This window comes from Telopea speciosissima, chromosome 10, assembly GCF_018873765.1.
Source record: "Telopea speciosissima isolate NSW1024214 ecotype Mountain lineage chromosome 10, Tspe_v1, whole genome shotgun sequence".
In the NCBI taxonomy this organism is placed as follows: domain Eukaryota; kingdom Viridiplantae; phylum Streptophyta; class Magnoliopsida; order Proteales; family Proteaceae; genus Telopea; species Telopea speciosissima.
Genome location: NC_057925.1, coordinates 16714356 through 16740613, shown reverse-complemented (window position 1 = coordinate 16740613; position 26258 = coordinate 16714356). Strand labels below are relative to the sequence as shown.

The 26258-nt window shown below is 38.6% G+C and overlaps 2 protein-coding genes across 2 annotated transcripts in view; one reads left to right on the top strand and one right to left on the bottom strand.

Annotated features, from left to right (window-relative positions):
• The first annotated feature begins 203 nt into the window (after window positions 1–203).
• Window positions 204–1569, top strand: LOC122643028 (polygalacturonase-1 non-catalytic subunit beta-like). The gene is made up of 2 exons (XM_043836654.1): window positions 204–351; window positions 463–1569. Exons 1-2 carry the CDS (start codon window positions 301–303, stop codon window positions 1429–1431), a joined length of 1020 nt encoding a protein of 339 aa, XP_043692589.1. The 5' UTR covers window positions 204–300; the 3' UTR covers window positions 1432–1569.
• A 2049-nt stretch (window positions 1570–3618) lies between these two features.
• The window catches only part of LOC122642936 (signal peptide peptidase 1), a 34833-nt gene continuing 12193 nt past the window's right edge, over window positions 3619–26258 (bottom strand). The window contains exons 8-12 of the mRNA XM_043836552.1: window positions 22265–22351; window positions 21996–22065; window positions 9976–10112; window positions 9655–9732; window positions 3619–3938 (exon numbers count right to left, since the gene is read on the bottom strand). Of these exons, the coding sequence (XP_043692487.1) occupies window positions 3837–3938; window positions 9655–9732; window positions 9976–10112; window positions 21996–22065; window positions 22265–22351 (474 nt within the window). The 3' untranslated portion in view covers window positions 3619–3836. The remainder of the gene's footprint in view (window positions 3939–9654; window positions 9733–9975; window positions 10113–21995; window positions 22066–22264; window positions 22352–26258) is intronic.

Genomic DNA, 26258 nt, shown 5'->3' with positions numbered 1-26258 from the left:
CCTTGAATGGTACTTGTACAAGGACATGAACTGTGCTTTACGATTAACTTTTACACGAAAACCTAGTCAAATATTGAGGGGTAATTTTGGTATTAAAAATTTGAGGGTTGAAGGGCAGTTGGAAATTAAAGAATAAATTTTAGCTGTTTGGTGGAATTGGCAAATCTTCCCCCTTTTTATTTGTTATTTACTACAAAATTTTCCTTCTATAAGAATTCAAACACCACCTCTCCATGCCACAAACCCAACCCATTTCAACAGAGGCACAGATCTAACTCTTTCCATTCTCTGTTTCACACCATGATGCATCCCATTATCTTGCTTGGACTTCTGATAGTAGCATACTTTACTGTGAGAAAAATTGTGTTTTAATTTATCATTCATTTCAACTTTGTTAATTATTTTTTGTTCTTGTTTCATCTTCTTATTTCTAGCTTGTTCTTTCTTCCTATAAAATTGCAGAGTTCTCAAGCTGAAAATGCCTTCTCACAGTACTGGGAAGAGCATATTGGTCTTCCTCACCCTCCACATTGGTTGGTTGAAAAGGCTTCTCCATTAAGTCCCCATCAAGAAGCAGTGTTTATGAAACTTATGGAAGAAAATAAATTGGATTCACACTTGTATTTATTTTGTAAGCAAGCTAATGTTGCTTGTTCTACAAATGCACTTGTGAAGAAAACAAACAACACAACCCTACCACCAATAGCCCAGTGGAATGCTGCCAAATTGGAATATGACTTTCCAACTGAAACTCCCATGTTGGTTGCTAGCCAAGGGGGAGTGCCATATTTCAGAAAATCAATGTTGAAAGAGAGAGGTTTCATGCATATCCCTGATCTAAGGGATCCAATGTCATATAAATCATTCTTGCCTCGATCTTTAGCATCAAAAATCCCATTTTCCTTTGCACATATCATGGAATTGAAGAAGCTTTTTGGTGTGGTGGATGAATCAATCATGGATGAATATATTCAAGACACCCTCAAGACTTGTGAGAAATGCCCTATTCGAGGCAAGCAAAGCATCTGTGTGACTTCCGCCGAAGATCTCATTGATTTTGTTGTCAAGAAATTAGGGCACCATGTACACATATGGAATACTGAGAGCATTGAAGGATCATATGAGAATGTCACAATTGGAGTTGTGAAACTCATCCATGGAAACCTCTCTGAACCACCAGCCTTATGTCATAGTCAGCCATTCCCATTTCAAGTCTATTACTGTCATGTTTTAGAGAAAGTGAAAGTATATGCAGTTGATATACATGCTCATAAGAAAGTGAATCATGTTATCATGGCATGCCATTATGACACATCTTCTTGGAATCCAAACCATCTTGCTTTTAAGCTTCTTGGTTTTGGCCCAGGCCTAATTGAAGTTTGTCATTGGATAAATGAGAATGAAGTGGTTTGGACAAAAGTTCTAGGTTGAAAAACATTTGAAGATTTGATTATCTTCTAGTTCTCTTGTTTGTGTTACATGTTACTACTTGTGCTATTAGATGGATAAATAATTACTTAATTTTTATTTCTTCTTATGTCTTTCAAGTTTTAATATAATTTTGTTCTTCAATTGTCCTACATAAATGATAGGGAAGCAGTTTTCTATACGGGAGTGTGGCCTACACCAGCACTCCCATGTGTCTATCTCTCTCCTCCTTAAAACAAGGGGGCAGAGGTGTCTTTTCACATGGGGAGGAGAGATATAGACTCATGGGAGTGCTGGTGTAGGCCACACTCCCGGACAGAGAACTTTTTCCCTAAATTATATTACAACTTGAAATAAAAAAGGGCAAGAGAACGCTACCTATTCACGGGCGGTGTGTAGCTCCTGCACCTAGACAGGGCTACGCTAAATGACCGCCACACCCTTAGGAATTTTTGTCTTTTCATGGGGGCAATGGTCATTTCACACGGCTCTATGTCTAGGCGCAGGAGCCACTCACCACACGTGATCGTGCAACATTCTTTTTCCCTAAAAAAATGTTTGTCCATTAAAGTTTTTAGTTAGACATGGTCAATCTATAAAGAAACATGTTGAGGGCGATTGCGTAACCACAAGGAAGAAACCAAATAAACAATCACACAACACGAGGAATTTAAAGTGGTTCGGCACGAATGCCTACATTCGTCCTAGTGAACTAGAGATTTCCCACTAAAGCTGAAAAACTCTCTCCACCTCACAAAGTGATCTTTCCTTTGCTCGTGTTTAGGTTTTCTCAGAGAGAATATATAGGAAACCTAAAAACCCTAATCCCCACGCAATTACAGTTTTACCGTGTACTTGTAATGGACCCAAAACCTAATCCAATTACAAATACATGCCCTATAATAATTATGTGAAGACACACCGAACCCCTACAATCTCCACCTTGGTTTAGATTCTGCAAACCACTCTAAAGAACCAATGGTGATGTCGAGTATACAAGTTTCGCCAATGTCTCTGCCTATCTGCCAGACCCAATTGGCATAACTACACACCCTACCAGGTGTCCTTTCCTGTCCGCCATACCCAAATTGGCATGTCCTATACCTCTTGTCCGGTGTGTCCTTACTGTCCACCATACTCAAAACGGCATGGCCCACACTCAATTGGGTGTCCCCATACAACATACCACTGATTTGGCTTGGATTAGTTGGGAAAGCTGCATTGGAGAGACCACTCTCAATGGCACTTTGTAAGCTCCTTCACAACTGCTTCCCCTTTCAGCCATTCTTTTCAAAATATTGGCACTGGAGCCCGTTTTATATCCACTATAGCCATCAACTGTTCATATAGCCGTCGGATCTACAATTTCAAGTACATAATAGCCATATGATATGAATGGGTACACACCAGCCGATGAATGTTGTAATGGACGAAAACAGGAGGACGGTGAGGTATTTGTAATAACTAATAACAAATGGGCTGGGAAGCCCAGGATGGAAAGAGGGAGAGAGATTTAAGGTGGCAGAGGCAAAATAAAGATATAGGAGAGAAGGAAAGAAATTTTGGTCACCAAATCTTAGTTATTCCAACAATGTCTTTGTCTGTAATTACTCAGTTATTGTCCTAGAGAAGTCTTTTCCTTCAACAGTAGGCCTAGAGTTCGATACAATGCCATTTCTCTACAATTTGCATTTGTACCTTGGGTAATATTTTAATGGGCAGAGTTTTCTTCAGTCAAGGAAAATGAGAATCCATTCACCACAGGGATTCAGATGCACGCATGAAGATATCAACAGGGTATTTTGGAAAACATACTAAAACCCTATAGGGAGTTATAAACCCTAGAATGGTATGGTTTAAGCTCCACAGAATGGTGAAGGGAAAATTTCTCCAATTTAATATTTTTTTTTTTTAGAAGGGGGAACATTACCAAGATCCACTAAATAAGAAACAGTATTACAAAGCAAGTAGGTTTGACTTTATTTTACACTTACTTTTTGTGTAAACCTACATGTTTTGTTATACTTTTTCATATCTAATAAATGTATGAAATTGTCCCAAAAAATATAACCTACATGATAATGATCACTTCAATGATCCAGATTTAAAAATTCTCAACAGAGACAATTCCCTATTCTCAACACACACACACACACACACACACAGGCCATGGCAAAGTAAAATGGCAGATTGCAGTACCAAAGGACCCCGAAGTATCATATCGGAGGCTTACCATTTAATAACTATATATTCTTAATTAATTGAACAGCAAAATCTCTTACAATGACATTCTAAACAGGTTCCATAAGTTAGTTTTGTTGTTGAGCTACAAAGGCTAGGCCTCATTGTAAACCATTCCGTTCTTTGTCCCATTAGAAAAAAAACTCTGCATCCGAGGGGCTCCTCCCCTATTCCTTTTTTTTGCTTGATTTGGAATCATCGTCTTCATCATTTCTCAACTCTCCATCTTTAGTTGACGCAGCTGTCTTGGACTCATCAAACTCCAATAGCTATATAAACGACAACAAAATCATTAGAATAGAGACTCAATTACTCAATAAATACAAAAAGATTAAAACATCCAAGGAACAGCCGGTGCTGGTCAGCTTCATTTTAATCAATCAGAAGTAGTTGAGAGGCTGACTAGATGAAAATGACTTTACAAATTATTGCTCTCTTTCAATTTTTATCCATAATAATTTAGAGGTGGGTGATGTGGGTCAGGACCACCATTCACTTCAATTTATGGCATCTTGATTGCCCCTGACCACGTGTCTCTCATTAAGGAACAATACACCACCAGTACCATGTATGAAGTCATGGGTGTCTTTAATATTTCTTACAAGAAAGCCCAAATAACAGTATAATAAACTCACTAAGCACAGACAATTAAATTAAACGATCTTCGAGTTTAACAAATTAACTGGTAAAGACTAACCCGAAACATATAAATTGAATGTCATACCACTTTCTGATTCTAACAACATTATGTGATGTAAATCATCTGAAATTACTGTATAATGGAAAACTGCCTCTTAACAGATCTAAGCTTTGATGAAATAGAAAATGATGCTGGCAGAGATCAGAATACCTAATAAGCCTTAGTGTAATGGGCCCAAAGTTGAAGAAAACTAAAGAAATAAGGAGGAATCTGGTGGACTGTATTATGAAGATGGAGACCCAAATCTATCCATCTGATTTATTAAATTTTGTAGGTAGGATAATAGATATAAAGTTCAAGGTTAATATTGGAGAAGTATGAAAAATAAAAAGGTTTGAAAAAGGAGAAAACAAGTGTTAAAGAAGGCCAGAGGGACACTTAAGGCGCAGACCCCTCCTAGGGTCTAAGGCACAAGCTCACTGAAATTAGGTGCAATTTTTTCCCAAAAAAAAAAAAAAAACTCTTAAAAACACAAATAATTGAAAGACAAACTATTCTACACCGAAAATGTCAATTAAAAAAAATAAATAAACAAAAACCGGCATATTAGCAAAGATGAAACCAGAAATTGTGTGACTTGAATCTTTGCAACTTCTAAATTAGTGTCAAAACAATAAAAGGAAAAAAAAAAAAACAACAGAGTTGAATCGTTGAATGTGGGAGCAGGAAGAAGCAGGGAGAAAAGTAAAAAAAAAAAAAAAAAAAAACACCAAAAGGATGGGGAGATGGAGAGACAGGAAAGTATTTTAGCAGTGCAGGGTGGTGGTTCAAACCCAGAACAGAGGAGGGAGGAGGATGAGGAAGTGGAGAGAAAAGTAAACCTAAAAAAGAGGCAATTTAGCATTGGAGGGTGGTGGTTCAAACTTAGAAAGTAGGGAGGAAAAAGAAGAAGAATTAAGAAAGGGGGGGGATATAAAAACATAAAATACATACCTGTTAGAGATCGAGAGACCATGCAAGACCTCTTCGGTCTTTGATTCTTATCTCTTCTTCTGTTTCTTCTCTTGCTCTCCCTCTCTTGATTTAGGTTTTTAAGGCACATATACAATCCAAAACAAATGCCAAACATCCAATAGCTAGCAAATAGTAAAGGAGATCCCTTGATTTCATTTATGGATAAAGTGGTCAAACAAGGAAAGTGGGACCTTGCAGGCGACACTAATTGATGTGGAACGAGATGGCAAATTGTATTAAAAAGGTTGCTAAGGAGGTCCTAGGGTAATCGAAAGGTAAACGTCATGCCCCTAGAGAGTCTTGGTGGCAGGATGATGAGGTCTAAGCAACCATCAAGACTAAGAAAGCTAGTTTTAAGACATGGCAAAGGACTAAGAAGTATAGGATTTAAAAGGTATAAATCTGCCAGATATGAAGCTAAGAAGATTGAGGGGAATGCAAGGGCAAGAAAATATGATGATCATTACAACAATCTGAACACAAAGGAAAGAGAAAAATCAATCTATAGGATAACTAAAGCAAGAGAAAGGATGTGTAGAGATGTTGACCATGTAAGATGTATTAAAAGTGAAGATGGTGAAGTTTTAACAAGGGATGAAGACATTATGAAGCGATGGAATTAGTATTTCTGCAGTCTCCTAAATGCAGACTTTTCGAGTAATAATGCCACAGAGGGCTGTATTACTCATCGTGACACCACTTGTTGTAGATATATACGTAAAATTAGGGTGTCTAAAAGTCAAAGAAGCTTTAAGAAGGATGAAAGTAGGGAAGACCCCAGGCCCAGACGGAGTCCCAATCGAAGTGTGGAAGAGTCTAGGGATATGTGATTTATCCTGGCTAACCAAGTTGTTTAACAAGAACTTAAGTACAAAGATAATACCAAATGAATGGAGAAGAATTGTGGTCCCCATTTACAAAAATAAAGGTGGTACATAGAGTTGCAATAACTATAGTGGAGTAAATCTAATGAGCCATACGATGAAGTTATGGGAGAGGGTTATTGATACTCATCTGATAAAGGAAACTACTATTTCGGAGAACCAATCTGGCTTTATGACAGGTAGATCTACAATGGAAGCTATATTCTTAGTAAGGAGACTCATGGAATGGTATAGAGAAGGTAAAAAGGATTTTCATATGGTCTTTATTGAACTAGAAAAAGCCTATGATAGAGTCCCTAGAGAGCTAATCTAGCACATCCTGGAGAAGAGAAGGATGCCATCTAAATACGTTTATAATTAAAGATATGTATGATGGTGTGGTGACTAGCATAAGATCTGTGGGGGTTCAAGGTAGTTAGTTCCCAATTACGCTTGGGGTTCATCAAGGATCAACCTAAAGCCCTTATTTATTTTCACTTATCATGGATGATTTAACTCGAGACATACAAGATGAGATTCCTTGGTGTATGCTTGTTGCTGATGATAGTGTTCGTCGACGAGACAAAAGTAGGGATTAACACCCAATTAGAGTTTTGGAGAACTATCTTGGAATCAAAAGGTCTTAAGATAAGTAATACAAAAACGGAGTACATGGTGTGCAACTTTAGCCACACTATAATCGTTAATGAGGTAGTCAATATTGACGATAAAGAGATACCTCTTAGTGATTATTTTAGATATCTGGGCTCTATCGTAATTCCGTAAGTAAAGAAGGGGTTATAAAGGATGATGTTTCCCAAAGAATTAAAATAGGATGGATGAAGTGGAGAGGTGCAACCAGCGTACTGTGTGATCGGTGTATTCCTTTGAAACTCAAAGGAAAATTTTATAAGACTACCATACGAGTGGTTATGATGTATAGTGCTGAATATTGGGCAGTTAAGAAGCGATACACAGATAAACTAAATGTGGTGGAGATGAGGATGTTGAGATGGATGTGTGGTAAGACTAGGAAGGATAAAGTAAAGAATGATCATATTAGAGCTGAGTTGGGAGTAGCACCTATACATGAGAAGTTACGAGAGAGCCGTTTGAGGTGGCATGGTCATGTACAACAGAGGCCCTGGAATGCACCAATACGGAGGAGTGATTTGATTCAGATTGAAGGATCTAAAAGAGCTATGGGCAGGCCTAAAATGAACATAGGAGTAGTGAGGAAAGACATACATAGTAGAGCTTGTCTCAAGTATGGCCTCGAATAGAGCTGATTGGAGGGCAACGATCCATGTAGGCAACCCCATTTAGGTAGGATATCCCTGCGTTTTTGTCGATGTTGTTGTTCTCTTTTCTTTTAACAAGTATGTTTAATTGTTTTTGTCTTTGCAAGGACCAATGTAGCCGACCCCAATTAGCTGGGATAAGGCAAAGTTGTTGTTGCTAATTTTGGAAGTCAAAACTTCTTTGTTTAGCGTGCTTTTGGGCTGTTTTTAAATTATTAAGTTACCTATCCAATAAGACTAACATCTTGCGATATGAGTTGTATCAAGAAAGTTATGATCAACTTACTTGTGGGTAATGTAGTCCTAGATAGGTAGGAGACCTACTAGGAGCCAGACAACAGGATCAATAGCAAAAGGGGTTCCTGGTTCGAATGGACAGCTCTAGGTTTTAGGCTAATTCTAGGGTTTAGGATGAGAATTTGGGAATGGGTCTTATATGACTTTAATATGCAGGTCTAGGGGGTTATTATGGGATAAAAATAATTGGATTTGGGAAGGTTTTAAAATTCTGCAATTTTGCAGGTTTTAGGTTTAATGGAGTGGAGGAATAGAGGGGTTGTAGAGGAGACTAAGGGCTAGGTTTAAGGCCGAGTGTAGGGAGAGGTGTGGGGGTTGTGTGCTGGAAGTGTGGTTCAAAATTGATGGTCAGATCTGTAGTTAAAAGGGACAGGATTTCTATTTCAAAAAGTTCAATTAAATTATGGGTTCTGCTTAGAGTTTATATCTTAAAACAGTTCTTTTATTTATTTAGGAAAAGTCACAAAATTCTAGTTAAAGTCATATTAGGAATTCATTTTCAGAGTCAAATAGTCATAAGGACATGGGGTCTGGTTATTATATTTTGAGTAGAATCATTTAGTTCTCAGTTTGACCAAGGGATTGGTTCCCATCCAAGTGTTTTGTTGGCCAATCCATAGATTTGTTCATGGTGAACAGGCTTTGATCTCTCTCTCTTTCTTCTTCAATGAGATCCTATTCAGTTATAGTTACAGTAGTGCCCATTAACAACTGGTTTAGTAACTCTAGTTGCACCATCATAGCATAACAGTAACAGAGCTGAATTTTACACTCAATCAATCGAACAAAAACCAAATTTTTTAATCATTCTTGCACAGTTGCACCAACAGCTTCTTTTTTGTGTGTGTGAGTATGTGTGCTAGGAATGGGCCCTAACATATCAAGCCACAAGGCTCTGGTTGGAAGGGGGTTGTTGTAACCTCTTTTAGGTCCTACTAACAACAAAAATAAGGGAGGTAGAAGCAATTCTCAAGAAGGTAGCAGCAAACCAGATCTCTCCTCCAATGAATACCATAATCACCAATATAACCCAAGGAGCAATTAGATCTAAAACTCTTTACCGGAATCTAGGTATTTGAATCACAAACCACGCAGCAGTTCACTCAACAGAGAGATATTGACTAGTATCCAACAATAGAAGCTAGTAACAGAGTAATATTATAGTAGCAACAGCTTAGGCCGCAGCCTTAGGAAAGAATGAAATCTTCAACTCAACAACTGATTACAACTTATGTATAACTCTATATTTAGAGAAGAGATCAAGGGAACTAAAGATTCCTATTAGAAATAGGGAACCCAACTCCCAATGTTAAACACTTGGTACCCAACAAATTCTCTCTTAGCAGATCAATATAACCCCCCTATGGGACCCCATATAAGGAAGCCCACTTACAATAAAATAGAGCCCATCTAGAAGTCCATTACCCTGAATACTCTAACAATTATAATAATCATACCAATCAAGGCGGCAAGGCAACCCAAGGCAGTTGAGGGGGAAAAAAAAACCAAGGCAACACCAACAAGGCACCTAGGCACCGCCTGGGGGGTGATGCCTAGTCGATGCCTTGACAACTATGATAATTATATTAATAACAATGAAAGAAAGACCATAATATCTAGTGAATCGAGTATCTTCACTGTTCATTGCTGAATGGAACTCCAACAATCCCCATTAGGCAGCTGACCAGTACCCCCACTTATGTGGAGGCACATAGAGAGGAACCTTGGAGGATGCTCCTGCATCAAATTCTCTATTGGAGGTCTTGTACTCTTGTTGCATATTATTCTTTCTTTGATCAATAATGTTCCTTTGCATATAAAACATTGTTTGGGGGGGAGGAGGGAGGGGGAGAACAGGTGTAGAACAAACCGGTTTGACTTCTCCATTCCATATGCAGTGGACAGCGACAGATCCAATAACAGCTGGTACAATATACAGAAGCGCAGGCTGAAAGTGCAAAGGGAAGTTGTAAGATAATTTAGAATATGGAAGAAAATTAACTAAAGGAGTCACTTTAGTCGGAATATATTTGAGATTTGAACAGGCCCATCTGCTTTGGTTTATGAACCACAGATTAGTACAAGTTCAATCATGGTATTCAGTGTAGTCAGAACTCATTTCCCCAAATGAAAATTTTAACCATGTCCCACTGGGATTTAAAGGATTATAAATTATATGCATATAACTGACCTGTGCAGCTTGAAACCAGTTCATCACAATAATTGTTAGGACCAAACCAACTGCATATCCAAAAAATGCACTTCTGAAATAGCGATTCTCTTTCCCTCTTGACACATCAAACCGCAATGCCAATGCAACAAAAATTCCTTCACGAAGATTAAAAAGAGAAACCAGTAAGTGCGGGTTAATATGAAACCAAGAGGTGGGGGGGTGGGAGAACAAAACAAAATGAATCTCAGAATTAAACATAATTAGAACATCTTACATATCCACAGGTGCAATTCCACCACAATATAATTACATTAAAGAAACATGAAAATCAATCAGTTCAAGTCACAAAAATGAGGGCATAAAATTTCTTTATGCTGTGAGTTTGCACTTTACCTCTAAAATCTTAAGCCTCAAACATGTCATATCCCTTTCAGAATGGCAACATTTCGTTCACATGGTCACATGCAGATAAGCTTATCCATACAGTCCTAAAATCTGCCAGTTGGCAGCTTAGTTGAATTAAAAAATTGTGTGTGGCCATATTGTCCAGATCACCTTGATTCATGTGGTATGTTCAGCTCAAACGCGTTTCGTACGGAAAGATAAGTCAATCTTGGTTAAGAATTGGATAACTGAGAAAATGATTGACTACATTGTGAGCTACGTAATTGAGTTTGACTTTGAAACTAGACAGGTAACCAATCCACATGGTCCTTTATCATTTTTTTTTTTTTGGGGTAGAATGGTCCTCTTTATCTATTTAACAGGTTAGAATTACATCAGCTATATCAGTCATATGCCGATTTGACAGTTAAAAATAAATCCAGTAGATGGTGGGCTGTATAGCAGAGATGGGCCACGAAATATGACATACAAAGTATCAAAGAGTGTTTTACCGATCCAACAACAGAATCTGTTAGATCAGACCTCCAAATGGCTCAAATACAGTTGACCGTTTGGTGAAGATCTCTGAACAGGTTATTCAGGAAACATTTGCTTACACGCATTATTATTCACACTGCACTTCTACTTTTCCCTCCACCCCCCCCCCAACACACAATGGAGAAATCATCAAGAAAATGAATACAGAAACCCCACAAAAATGGAGTTTTGAATCTGATAAACATTTCAATGAAGAAACCAGCCTCATTACCCTTGGTGACAGCCCATACTTCCACAGGAGTTGTACCATAAACATTCATGAACATGAAGATAATGAAAGATATGCTATGCTACTTTTAAAATATGGCATGGTCCCATAACTGTAGCACTGGTATAGCCCTGTCTAAAGCATCAATAAAATATTTCTAGGTTTCCATGTCCAGATCTTTGATCTAGAAGCTAAAAGCATATCAGCAGAGTAGTTTTAAGGCAACCTGATGCAGATTTATCACCAAACTGGGCTTCCTTCCTTAGGAATAAGTCTAGGGTTGGGTTATATACATGTTAGGCCTTTGATTCCATGGGTTTTCTATGTAATAGGCAATTTTTATGGGCTTAAAGTATGGGTAATTGAGTTGCATACGGGATTAGTTGTTTTAGTTCCATACTTACGTTTTGTTCACAAATTGAACCGGTTCAACAATTGTTCAATTTAAGTGATTTTACTAGTTTTCTTTTAAGTGTTTAGTGGGGCTGGATTAGAACTCTGTTTTGAGTCTATTTCAGTTTCTTAGTCAGTTTAAGTTACCTAATAGGTTAAGGATTGGGTTAGGCCTTTCCTTTTTAGTGTAGGAGTCTATTTTTGAGTCTTTTATATAAGTTTGTATGGGGGGCAAATATTGGACACGAATTTTGATTAATGAAAAGCTTTTTGCTGTTCTTCTCCTCCATTGAAGATTTTTGCCTTATGTTTGATCAAGGCTGGCAGGATTGATCTTTGATCTAATCGACACCTTGTGGTGTGAAGCCCGGGTGGTTCGAATTGGTTATTTGCTTTCTCCATTGCTGTTATGTTCAAGTTCTACATTCAAATTCTGATTTCAAGAGTGATTCTACAACATCAAGCACTGTTCAAGTCTACAACATCAGCCCAAGTCTGACCCAATCTGTTCTTCATCCACAAGTAAGTCTAGAACTGAAAACTTGCAAATATTCTTCTTCCCTTCTAGGTCACATGCAAGGTGATTTTCGCGAGCTGATCGTAAGAACCTGCTAAAATTTTGATGGACTCTTCCTCAAACCCAAAGAGAGAGACGATCCAAATTTCATTACCATCAACCCAGCCGCTTGTCTGAAATGACAGTTTTACCCCTCTCCCATCTCTACTAAGAAACCTCCATAACTCCAGATTTAACCATCTGATTTAGCCATACTTTCAGCATATAGTCCCCTCCACCCTATCCATACTCAACCTAAATATTAAGCCCTTCAACTATCTGATTTCCTGTTATTATAAACCCTAGATTCCATATTCTTCCATTTTCCAAAAACCCGAAACCCTAACCCTAACCTTGCTGCCCATTTAAGTTTACACACTTCCGCTCATTAAAACATCTCAGGACCTTCACTGATAGACTCCCCTACACCTGCCTAGCATAACCAACACCTCAAACCCTAACCCTAATTTTAACCTAAAATCATAGTTTGACCTAATCGGACCACCAGTTCATATCAGATCCTAGTTTACTGGCTCCTAATTGGTCTCCTACCAATCTAGGACTACATTAAGTGGTATCGGAGCATGGATGAACATCATAGACCAGTGTTGCCAGCAACACCCGATCCTACGGCTACAATACTCGAGAAGTTTGAAAAGTTCTCTTCTTAATAGAGGACTATAGCTGCAGAAATGAGAGCTATTGATGAAAAATTACAGCAAGTTGAGCAACATCTAGTTACTCCAATAAGGAATCGCAATCTACCCATGGAAGAGGACAGATATCAGGTGTACTGACCTCCCAGATGACAGGGATTACAAAGAAGACAGGGAAAGGTACAGATATCACAAGGAAGACAGGCATAGAGAATATAAAGACTACAGGGAACAGCCTAGACCTCCAAAGGCATTCAAGTTGAGGGACTACGATAGCAGACCAGATCCACAGGTAAATTACGATTGGTTAGATGCTTTAGATGATTATTTTGATTGGTATGATTTATCTGAGCCTAGGAAGATGAGATTAGCTCGTACTAATCTAGTGGGGCTAGCCCTTGAGTGGTGGAGAACTACTGAGAGAGATCTTCAGTATGAAGGCAAAGCACCTATTAATTGGGCAGAGATGAACGAAGACCCAAGTAAGAAATATATACCACAAACATTTAGAGCTCAACAGGAAGGTCAAATAAATTCCCTTCGACAACATCACCACCAAAAGACCTTCAAATCTAAAGACAACTTGAAGCCTCCATCAATGAGATTCAGTTTGCAAGTTGAAGAGTGTTGGAAATCTGACATCACCAATTTTAAGTCAACAGCTGAATACAAATTTACATTGCCAATGGAAATTAAGACAGCACAAGTTGAAGACAAAGCTGAAGTGATCACAGTGAATTTATGATTAAAAAGAAGAAACAATGCTTGAAACTTCAAAGATGGAAGGTCAACAAGTAGAAGAAATTACTAAAGAGGTCTACGCAGACGAGATCAAAGTAAGCAAAGCTGAAATAGTGGAACGTGAAGTGGTGATCGAGAACACTCCACAAGAAATCATTGATATTCAAGATGTTGTTCTTGAAGAGGTGGTAATGTAATTCTAGATAGGCTAAAGCCCTACTAGAAACCAATTAAACCAGGACCAATAACAAGGAACTAAGGGGCTGTTGATTCTGCAGTTTCAGTAGGACAGAATTGCAGTTTTAGGTCAAATCTAGGGCTTAGGTTAGGATAATGGAAGGGGGGCTTAGGGGGTATGGCTAGGTAGGTTTATAGGACTCTAATAATATAGGTATTATAGAGTTTTAAGTGTTTTGAAAATTTTGTAAAACTGGGCAGCAAGTCGGGGTCGACTATAGGTTTTGGGGAAATTAATGAAGGATGAGGGGATTAGGGTTTTGATGGACAAATATGGCTGAGCAGCAAGATCTAGAGTTTAATGGAATTCAAGCAAAAATAAAGGGGGATCAATTGGGGAAGGGAGTAGAGGATTAGAAGAAGAAATTAATGAACAAGTTGCAACAGAAATCCACTAGCAGCAGCTTGGACAGAAGTGAAGGATAGAACCACCTTCGAATTAGGATCCTCCCGGCCGTCACGGCGCAAGGAGTCAATCAGATTCCACCAATCCCTTTCCACCTTGATAGAACCACAAGGATGCACACTCACAAGGAGCATAGGAACAGCAACAATGGCAGCCAACAAACAAAAGCTTTTTTCATTAATCAAATTCGTATTCAAGGCTTTGCCCCCTTACAACCTTATATAAAAGACTCAAATAGACTTCCACTCTAAAAAGGAAAGGCCTAACCCAATCCTTAACCTATTAGGTAACTTAAACTGACTAGGAAACTAAAATACTAAAAGAAATAGACTCAAAACCTGGCTAGACTTATAGAATCCTAATCCAGCCCAATTTACATCACATGACCACTTAAACAAGTCACATGATCACTTAAGTGATCACATGATCACTAATTACATAAAAATCAAAACTAAGGAATTAAAACAGCTAATCCCGTATGCAACCTAATACCCATATTTTAGGCCCATAAAAGTGGCCTATTACATAGGAAACCCATGGGATCAAAGGCCCAACATACATATAACCCAACCCTAGACTTATTTCTAAAGAAATAAGCCCATTTCGATGATGAATCTGCATCAAGTGGAGCTCGTGCCTCAAGTCTTCGATGAGAAGGTTACAAACGTTGACACCCTATGAATACGACATTCACAGTTGATATTGTTGATATTGAATCAAAGGTTCAACACATAGAGTTTGATCTACCCCCATGGTTCTTTAAAGAGAAAGCTCCACGCCTTGAAGATTTTATTCCTAATATTCTTGCATTACCAGAGTTTTGTTTCGGAATGGTCAAAGTTGCTACTCAAATGTTGTTTTCTGCTCATCACTACAAAATTCAAGGATGAATTTTTTCAAGCTGGAGAAAGTTAATGCAGATTTATCACTAAACAATGCTTATTTCCTTGGGAGTAAGTCTAGGGTTGGGTTATATACATGTTGGGCCTTTGATCCCATGGGTTTTCTAAGTAATAGGCCACTTTTATGGGCCTAAAGTATGGGTAATAGGATTGCATACGGGATTAGTTGTTTTAGTTTCATACTTACATTTATTTTGGTGTTTTTATTCATAAATTGAACCGGTTCAACCAATGGTTCAATTTAAGTGATTTTAGTAGTTTTCTTTTAAGTGTTTAGTAAGGCTAGATTAGGACTCTGTTTTGAGTCTATTTCAATTTCCTAGTCACTTTAAGTTACCTAATAGGTTAAGGATTGGGTTAGGCCTTTCCTTTTTAGTGTAGGAGTCTATTTTCGAGTCTATTAAATAAGGTTGTAAGGGGGACAAGTATTGGACACGAATTTTGATTGATGAAAAGCTTTTGCTGCTCTCCTCCTCCATTGAAGATTTTTGTCTTGTGTTTGATCAAGGCTGGTGGGATTGGTATTTGAACCAATTGACATCTTGCGGTGTGAAGCCCGGGTAGTACGAATTGGTTATCTGTTTTCTCCATTGCTGTTACGTTCAAGTTCTGATTTCAAGAGTGATTCTACATCATCAAGCACTGTTCTAGTCTACAACATCACCCCAAGTCTGATCCAATCTGTTCTTCATCCACAAGTAAGTCTAGAACTGAAAACCTGCAACTATTCTTCTTCCCTTCTATAGAAGGTCAGATGCAAGGTGATTTTCACGAGAATTCTGCCCAACCAAATCTTACCGTTAGAACCTACTAAAATTTGATCGAATCTTCCTCAAACCCGAAGAGAGAGACAATCCAAATTTCATTACCATCGACCCAGCCGCTTGTCTGAAATTACACTTTTACCCCTCTCTCCCATCTCTACTAGGAAACCTCCATAACTCCATATTTAACCATCTGATTTAACCATAACTTTCAGCATATAGACCCCTCCACCCTACCCACACTCAACCTAAATATTAAGCCCTTCAACCACCTGATTTCCTGTTATTATAAACCCTAGATTCCATCCTCTTCCACTTTTCAAAAACACGAAACCCTAACCCTAACCCTAACCCTAACTCTAACCTTGCTGCCCATTTAAGTTTACACACTTCCACTCATTAAAACATCTCAGGACCATAGTTGTCACGTCGTCATGGCGATCCAAGTCGGTGGAGGGTGTCTAATCGACATATCGACATGTCGCCCCCCATCGCGATCATGTCGACCATGTTTTATTTTTTATTTTCTCTATTTTTAATGTCATTTAGTATGCTATAATATATACCCTACAACATAAAAAAATCAACAGGAAAGTGTCCTACTAATCTACTATGGTTTAATTCATGAAAGTGTTAATATGAAAAAATTACCAATACCCCCCCCTCTCTTTCTCTCGACACTCTCCCTCTGTCTCTCTCTATGTGTGTGTGTGTGTGTGTGTGGCTGTGTGCAAGGGAAGAAGAAAGAAAGAAAAAAAAACTGTTGTTGGTGACTTGGTGTTGCTTTAGTGCTTTACCAAACAAAAAAAATACAATACCGTGTGTATTTGGCTGTCACTGTCACATGAAAAAAACCCTCTATGGTTTAATTCATGAAAGTGTTAATATGAAAAAATTACCAATACCCCCCCCTCTCTTTCTCTCGACACTCTCCCTCTGTCTCTCTCTATGTGTGTGTGTGTGGCTGTGTGCAAGGGAAGAAGAAAGAAAGAAAAAAAAACTGTTGTTGGTGACTTGGTGTTGCTTTAGTGCTTTACCAAACAAAAAAATACAATACCGTGTGTATTTGGCTGTCACTGTCACATGAAAAACCCTCTATGGTTTAATTCATGAAAGTGTTAATATGAAAAATTACCAATACCCCCCTCTCTTTCTCTCGACACTCTCCCTCTGTCTCTCTCTGTGTGTGTGTGTGTGGCTGTGTGCAAGGGAAGAAGAAAGAAAGAAAAAAAAACTGTTGTTGGTGACTTGGTGTTGCTTTAGTGCTTTACCAAACAAAAAAAATACAATACCGTGTGTATTTGGCTGTCACTGTCACATGAAAAAAACCCTCTGTGACTGAATATTATCTATAAAAAAAAAAAGGAGAAGAGGAGTCACCGGAAGTGAAGAAGTGAGAAGAACTAAAAAAGCAAAGGGAAGAGAAGAAGAACTGAAGGAGTGAGAAACCCCCTCTGTCTTTCGCAGTCTCGCTGGAGTCGCGACTGTGTGTGAATGAGTGAGAAGAAAAACTGAAGAAGAACTGAACAAAAGAAGAAGAAGAAGAAGAAGAAGAATTGAAGGAGAGAATTGCCGGAGGACTGGGAGGAGAAGAAGAAAAAGAACCACCACCAAATAAAATAAAATAAAACAATTACAGTAATTACTTACCTGCTTGAAGAGGTTGCCGGAGCTGGGAGCACTCGCCGGAGCCGAGGAAGGAGGCCAACAGCCGTTCAAAGAAATGAAGAAGAACTGCGTCTCTCTATCTCACGACTCTCTCCTTTGTTCTCTTTTTTGATTTCTATTTCTCCCAAGAGACGAGAGTTAGGGTATAGCATATTGTTTTAAGTTTTTTTTTAACTTTTTTTATGTTGATGTGTATTGCAGGTGTAACTTGAAAAGTTACAGCTCCAATCCACATTAAGATAAAAGCATCATCTTTTAAACGGTTAAAAAAAATTAATAATTGTTAAAAACTTAAGTTTTATACACTTGAACATGAATATCAGTCAATATTCTTACACATCCCATGTCATTGGTTGATATGCCCATTATTCCAACGATATGACACCATGACAACTATGCTCAGGACCTTCACTGATAGACTCCCCTACACCTGCCTAGCATAACCAACACCTCAAACCCTAACCCTAATTTTAACCTAAAACCATATTTTGACCTAATCGGACCACCAGTTCATATCAGATCCTGGTTTACTGGTTCCTAGTTGGTCTCCTACCAATTTAGGACTATATTACAACCATTAAACAAGAAACATTTACCAGCTCTACATATATGTTGCATGGACACTAATAGTGGATAAACATCCATTTCACTCTATCCCCTCCATGGACATCCCGGTTACATAATCACTTCCACCTATTCCCATATAAAGTTTCTACATAAAAATTAGTTGTTTTACATATATGTTCTTTCCTTTTGAATAGTGCTATTATCTCAATAAGTGACTCAGCAGACAAAATATCTCATTGTTTAGGCATGAATAACGTGGGATTCTGAATTTCAACTCCTACATAAATGCAACACTTATCCAGTCGAGATTAATGAGCAAACATGCCATGTGCACCAATGACCAACAACAAATGAAGAACAATGTCCTGGGACGGCTGTATTTTTTAAGTCAACCTGATGACGAGAACAACTGCCAAGACAAATTGGTAGAAGTGTGGAGCAAAAAAGCCCACCCTACAAGGAGGTGTTGAGTTCAAGCCTCATGGTTTTCATCTTCCCTCCCTCCACCATAGAATAGGGTACCTTAATACCTATCTTAAAAAAAATAAAAAAATAAAAAATCAACCTGATGACCCGGTGATCGAAACAGGTGGATCAACCACCCCCAACCTGGTCATTAACACCTTCTTAATGACTCCATTAACCCACATAGTCAAGCCAGGTTTGCATAAGTATGAGTGGTTTGTTGACCTTTTGAAACAGTGAGACAGCAACATGGTCAGCAATAGGATTAACCAGGCCAGAAGTCGGGACATTGCGATAAGGAGAATCTTATTGATCTGTAAAGTAAAACAGTACAATGGGATAAGCATATACCGCGTATAGCGCACCTTTTTGTCTTTGGGGGAGGGGGCATAGCACGTATGTGTATTAGTTACAACTCAACTTGATTCAACCAAGCCTTTTTTCAGCCAATCATAGTTCTCATGGTGTGTAGGCAATCTTAGGCATTGGAGGAGGGGAAAAATAAGGCAACACCAACAAGGCGTCAAGGTGTCGCCTAGGCAACCAAGGCGCCCTTCCAGAAATTGGCACTTGGACGCCTAGGTGATGCCTTGACAACTACATGGGGTCCATTTCACCATTCAACTTTATTTTTAGGTCAAGTTAGTTGTCAACCTAGAACATTCATATCTTTGTCCACTACTTCTTCCCAAGCCACTTTTGTCCAACTCTTGTCTCTTTGTCTTTTAACTCCTCCAATCTGTACCACATCACTCCTCGCTGGTGCACACAACGGCCTTGACTGTAAATGCACATACCACATAAAATGATGTATGTGTAATAGTTACAACTATTATTGATGTAGAACGAAGGAGGAAAGATAGAAGAAAGGCCAGTACAGCGAGCCATCGAACCAGTAGCCCAACCAACCCACTTGGCCCAGCTCAATCAGCCCACAGTTCTATTTAGGGCTTGACAACTGGACAGGGTATCAACTTTCAGCATATGTGGGCTTGATTGGAAGATCAGATCTTGCTGTGGGATTAATATTTAGTAACTAGTTGCTATTTCTAGTTTGGGCTTGTAATCTGTGATCCACCCATCAGTTGGATGTGGTAATTCAGGGGTCTCTTATTGTGTCAAAGACCTAGAACTGATCTCAGATTGAGTGTATTCTACCCTAGGATTTGTGAGTTATTCATAGCTAATAATTCTGCAGCAGCAAGTTGACATTTACTTTCATCTGCTGTATTTATCAATCCAACCGTTGGATGGCTACCTTCTTTAGGGTATAAGTACCATAGTTGTCATGGCGCCGCCATGGCATCCTGGCTCTGGAGAAGATTGCATATCGACCTCCGATATCGTTGATATACAAATAACGACCGATATGGCCTCCATGGCGTCACCATGGCGCCGCCATGGACGCCATACCACGATATATGGCCATATCAGTCTATATTTGTGTTTGAGTGTATAAAACTTAGGTTTTTAAATTTTTTTTTTAAAACCATTTAAGAGCTTAAATGCTTTTTCCTTAATGTGTATTGGAGGTGTAACTTGAAAAGTCACACTTGCAATACACATTAACATAAAAAAATTAAAAACATTAAACAATATATACCCTAATTTTGAAACACTAAGTCACTAATTGGAATTTGGGAGACATAGGAATCACAAAAAGAGATTTCGAGACAGAGGAGAGAGTTCGTGAGACAGAGACACAGAGACACAGTTCCGGCAACTCTCGGCTTCAGTTCCTGCAACAGTTCTTCACTTCTTCGAACCCCTCCAGCAACCACTTCAAGCAGGTAAGTAATTTTTTTTTTTTATTTGGTTCTTCCTCTTCTTCTCCTCCCAGTCCTCCGGCAATCCTCTCCTTCAGTTGAGTTCTTCTTATTCCTCTTCTTCAGTTCTTCTCACTTCTTCGTCTTCTTCACTTCCGGCAACTCTCTCATTCAGTTCTTCTTCTTCTTCAGTTCTTCTTCTCACTTCTTCTTCTTCAGTTCCTCTTCTTGCCTTGCAGTTGCAGGCTTGCACACAGTCACAGACCTCGTTTTTTTTTCTTCTTCTTGCCTTGCAGTTGCAGGCATGCACACAGTCACAGACCTCTCGGTTGTTTTTTTTTTCTTTTTTCTTCTTCTTGCCTTGCAGTTGCAGGCTTGCACACAGTCACAGACCTCTCGTTTTTTTTTTTTTTCCTTCTTGCCTTGCAGTTGCAGGCTTGCACAGTCACACACATGGGTTTTCTTTTTTCTTTTTTCTTCTTCCTGCCTTGCAATTGCACTGTTGCAGGCTTGCACACAGTCACAGACCACTCGGTTTTTTTTTTTCCTTTTTTCTTCTTGATTTGCAGTTGCAGGCTTGCACAGTCACAGAGAAGGGTTTTTTTTTTTTCCTCTTCTTCTTGCCTTGCACACAGCCACACACACACACACAGAGACGGAGAGAGTCGAGAGACAAGAGGGGGGGGATTTATTACAGACAGAAGTCCATCACTCACACACACACACACACACACAAACAGCAGCAAGCATATATTCACATCAGCAAATTTTTTTTCCCCGTCTATATGGGCTGTTTATTAGGTTTATTCACTGATTTCACTCAATATAAATTGTGTTCTTTTAATTTGTATTTTTGTTTTGTTACTTTTGTAGTCACTTTCACTCAACTAATGGCTAGTTCTACACCAATTAGTAGTGGGGGTGAAAATATTGCAAGTACGGGAGCTACTCCAGCATATGATCCAAGCAAAAACCATAGTAGATTATTAATACACTTTCCTGTTGATTTTTTATGTTATAGGGTATATATTATAGCATACTAAATGATAATAAAAATAGAAAAAATAAAAAATAAAACATGGTCGACATGATCGTCCTGGCAAGGCTACGTGTCAATATATCGATCAGACACCCCTCCACCGACTTGGATCGCTGTGACACCGTGACAACTATGATAAGTACTATTGCTGTAGCCTTACTCTTGACCTAATTTTGGGTCTAATACAAGACCTATTACTGTGGTTATTAAACCCTCTATATAGCTGTACAACAATAACCTACAGTCCTACTTGTGGGTTGGGAATTTGTTTACTGTTTAGTGAGCATAGCCCCATTACTAAAAACCAATCCACAAGATAGATCCAAAATCAACTCCATAAGAACATACCATAGCACACCACCCCAACACCAATCGTTGGATGGCTACCTTCTTTGGGGTATAAGTACTATTTCTGTAGCCTTACTCTTGACCTAATTTTGGGTCTAATACAAGCCCTATTACTGTGGTTATTAAACCCTCTATATTGCTGTACAACAGTAACCAACAGTCCTACTTGTGGGTGGAAATTTGTTCACTGTTTACAGAGCATAGCCCCATTAATAATAACCAATCCACAAGATAGATCCAAAATCAACTCCATAAGAACATACTGTAGCACACCACCCCAACACACACACACATCAATTATAACAGGGCTCCAAGATACAAGTTTCCTTCAAAATAGGACAAAAGTAGATCTCTTCAAACATAAAAATTGAAAAACTTACCAGGAATTACAATGTCACCAAGTCCAAGCATGGAATATGGCCGTGCAGAATCTGCCGTTGGGAATAAAAGCTGCAGAAAAGGGACATGAATTTTGCTATCAACACAAACGAACATTCTTTCTTGCTTCAACAAATAATACAAAAACCAATATCCACTTTAATATGCAGAATCTATCCAAAAAGGAAAATTGAATCTCGGACGATTCAGAAGTACTTTAAGCATAAAATTGGATTATCATGCAAGACCTCAAGTGATCTGAAGAACTAACCTTTATAGGAGCATCAAAAGATTTTGCAACACTAACCATCACCGGTGTAAAGAAGACCCAGAAAATATCATAAACAAAAAGTCCAGCCTACAATTGCCCAAAAAAGATAAAAGGAGTAAGATGAAGCAATTATAAACTATAAAGAACCCTCATTTTATATTTCCTTTTTTGAAATGGTGAAATTTCTTCTGGAAAAGAAAAGAGGGAAAGAACACAGGCAACAGAAGATATGGAAATTAAAAAAGACGAGCCACAGAAAATTAAAGAAAGGAAGCCATACTGAATGAGAACTCCTGGTTGTATTTTCTCACCCTATTGGCATTTCTAATCTGCTATGATTAAGGCAGTTATTAATGTCTTAAAGATTGCCATCTCCACAGGCTCATTTAACGCTGCAATTGAAAGTGATTCCACGATGATGGTTGGTTGGCTGCATGCCTCAGATGGTGGGCGATGGAGACTCCATCATCACTGAAAAGGTTCTTTGCTTGCAAGGGAACTAATCATTTTCTAGGGGACTGAGGTGTGCTAAATTCCTTAGCAGATGTGCTTGCTAGGGAAGGGATAGATAGGTTTTGTATGCAGGAGATTATCATACTGTAAATTTTTATTTATTTATTTATTTTTTGTTATACTTTACATTTTGGCAAGGAAAATCCATTGTTATCAGGGGTGGATGGAGAAGGGAAGCTCTCCGAAGTGTGGAAACCCATATAATAAATTAGAGTGGTAAAAAAAGACTCCAGAACAATGCATCCCTAACAAGTAACAACTCGCTTCTTCAAAATGCCAGCTACGAAAGTAGCCAATCATAGGATACAAGAGACCGACATATTCAACAAAGATGCAAAGAGCAGACATCATATACCAATTAGGAGATTTTCCAAGGGCCTCTAAAGAGGATTTTTCTATTACAGTGCGCAAAATTCCCACTCAGCTTCCAGAATGTCCCAATGAGAAATTTGGAAATATGATTACTTGATAAGGAACTATTGCTACAGCCGTAATTGCATGCCGGATTTAACCAGCCCCAAAAAAGGTCATGTATTAACCAACCCCAAAAAGGGCAGGTATTGAAAAAGCAAAAGGTTCTATGTACTACCCACTTAGGAAGTGGATTGATGCAGGACGATGGGGCTTGAAGAGGAGGAAGATCCAGCCACAGATGACGAGGCCTGCTCCTATCAAGCCAGTCCCTTTTGGCCTTCATTTGAGCCAGCATGGCCTGCATTATAAGGCCTGGTTGTTGGAGTTTTAGGCTAAACTAATGGGCCAGGTTTGGACCCATTAAGAGACCCTTATAATGACTTGTGTGGGAGGCTTCTTCAAGGAGATTTTGATTTAATTTTTGTTTCTATTTTGGTGTAACCTAAAAATAAGAAGCAATCTAGATTTTTTCCTAATTCTCTTTGGATTGTTTTTGTAAGGGATCTTTGCCTTCACCACACAAGGGAGATTCTGCTTTGGATTATCAATAAAATAGGGCTGTAGTCAATTTGAAGTATTGAAAAAAGAAGTTTTTTTGCTTTGTGCTGTATGATTTAACCATGGTGAGAGACCAAGATCAGTGACAGACTGACCAAGGCCATAGGTGAGAGGCCTAGGTCATATAACCCCCCCCCTCCTTCGTCTTCCCTTTTCTTACCTAAGTTCTTCTTCAGTTTCTAATTTTATTAGCCTTCAACAAGTCATCAACAGAGAGGCACCTAGGCACCTTCTTCTACTGTTACTGTTGCTGTTTGTCACTAGAGAGCTGTTCCATCGATTTTCCCAACAGAGGCTGGTACTGGAGATTCATTGCCACCCTGTGGCTACAGGATTTGGTATTTTCTGGTTGTCTTCTCTTCTACTCATACCGTTGTTCATACCAGCAGGTCCTTTCGATTCTCTGAAGTTTGGTCCTACTCTTAAAGCTCTTCCATAAATCTGAATTGGATCTTCATTCATGACAGATTGGTAGTAGCAGTAAACCTGTATTTTTGGTAACTACCTTCTAATTTCTGTCCCTGTTTATATCTAACAATATAACTGTATGCTAGGTGTGATATCTGAGGGGTTATCTCCATCACTTGGGCCCTATGACTGATCCAAAGCTGACGGTGATCTACCCAGCAGGTTAAGAGTTTTAAATAGCTCTTAAATCTGTTTCTAAGTTACTATTTTAGAGTGCTGCTGATTTGAAGATTCTGTCTGATGCATTACCTTGAATCTGATATATGTGATATCAGTTATTGAGTGGATGACATGTTGTTATTTTGATTTTTGATGGGGAGTTACATGTTGATGTAGATTTATAGCTAGGTTACCAATTCTGAAACCTAGTTTCTATTTGGATCTTTTTACAATATCTCTCCATCCCACCGTTGGATTAAGATCTCTTTTGGGGATATTGAAGACCCTAGGGAGACCATTTATTGCAGTTAATTTGGGGCTGATCAGACTTGTACATTGGGACTAATCTGGGTATTAAGCTCCTGTTTTTGTAAGCCCACCGATCTATTGATAGGATTCTGATCTCTATGGTAATGTTAAATTGAGTGCATCAGAAATCCTGTGATGTCCATTATCATTGTGCCACATGGACAAGTGAAGTGGCTATTCCAAATGTTGGATAGGAAGGACAGAGTCTTGATTAGCCACATGTCAAATTTCAGAGCATATTTCAATCAAATAACCCTCACATGTATTGCCATGAATCCCATGTATGTCCACACACATCAAATGGTACTCCAACCACATTTGTGTATTCTCCCACGGTCCTGATTTTCCAAAGCTATATTTTGTCACTTGACAAAATCCATTTGGGCTGAAATTTGATATGTGAGCAGGAGGCCTTGGATCTACCTGTTTCACAAATTTTGGGCCCTACCATAGCTGCCATGTGGAAGACATTTGTAGATGCAGGAAGCCCTTCCTAGGTTAGCCATGCAGGAAACAGAAATTCTTTGAAAAATAATGAAAGAATAAAAACTCTCATCTTCACTAAATGGTATAATAATCAGCTGGAGCACAGAAATTTGCCAATAAGATCCCAATCAAACAATACGTAACAGATGCAAAAATGTCTCAGCATCAAAAGCTAAGAGATGCTCGCTATCATAATTGGTATACAAATTGAAAGATCACACACTAGGTGGCCTCACAAGCCTTAAACTGAAAGGTGGACAAATTAAAAAAATTTCCACTCAGTAACACAAGTAAAGACATATCTGATGAGTATCCCAAAAGGCAACATGAAACTAACGATAACAAATGTCATTCAAAAAAAAAATTCTACTCCAACTCAACCACTTTGAACGATGGTAAACTTCATGAATAAATAAGCAGTTTAGAGACAATGTAATGGAATTGCCTACTGCCCTGGAATCATGGAACAAAGTCACACAGATCGATACGATTTTAGAACCAATGTAACATGCTTAACAGTAGAATGTCAAAATCAGTTACAAAGCTATATGTGAACCGAGGCATTGTTTTCATACATTCTGTCTGGCTTGGGAAATGGATGGCAGGATCTCCCCCTCTGACCAAAAGTACAAATGAAAAGATAAAAGTCACCAGTTGTAGAGCATCGTTGAGCCGGTGTCTATGCATCATATTGGACACGGAAGATGTCCAAGCAAAAAATAATACAACAAAGTTGAATCACAGATTGGAATTTGGATTGACATTGAGATTGAATATAAAAATGCAGAAACGCAAAGAATGGGGAAACTAAAGAACAGCACCCAAATGGGATCCACAAACTTCTAATGAAGGAGTATGCAAATTCTCCAAAACTGGAACTAGTAGCTTAGTGAAATTAAGGAATAGGACGGTGATCCTGTTTCAGAAGATTGCAACACCAGAGCCAAAAATCTTACTCAAGAGAGATGAATTTAAGTTAACTAGAAGAGAATACATACACTATACAAGAAGAAACTTTTCCCAAGTGAGACCTTGAGAAACATTTACAAAGGGAAATTGTATGTAGGAGAAGCAGCAGAATAAAAAG

What these genes read in the sequence shown, in the direction of transcription:
- LOC122643028 (XM_043836654.1), top strand. Translation starts at nt 301, where the DNA reads ATGATGCATCCCATTATCTTGCTTGGACTTCTGATAGTAGCATACTTT. An exon ending in TGATAGTAGCATACTTTACT is followed by an intron (nt 352 to 462) that starts GTGAGAAAAATT and finishes ATAAAATTGCAG; the next exon opens with AGTTCTCAAGCTGAAAATGC.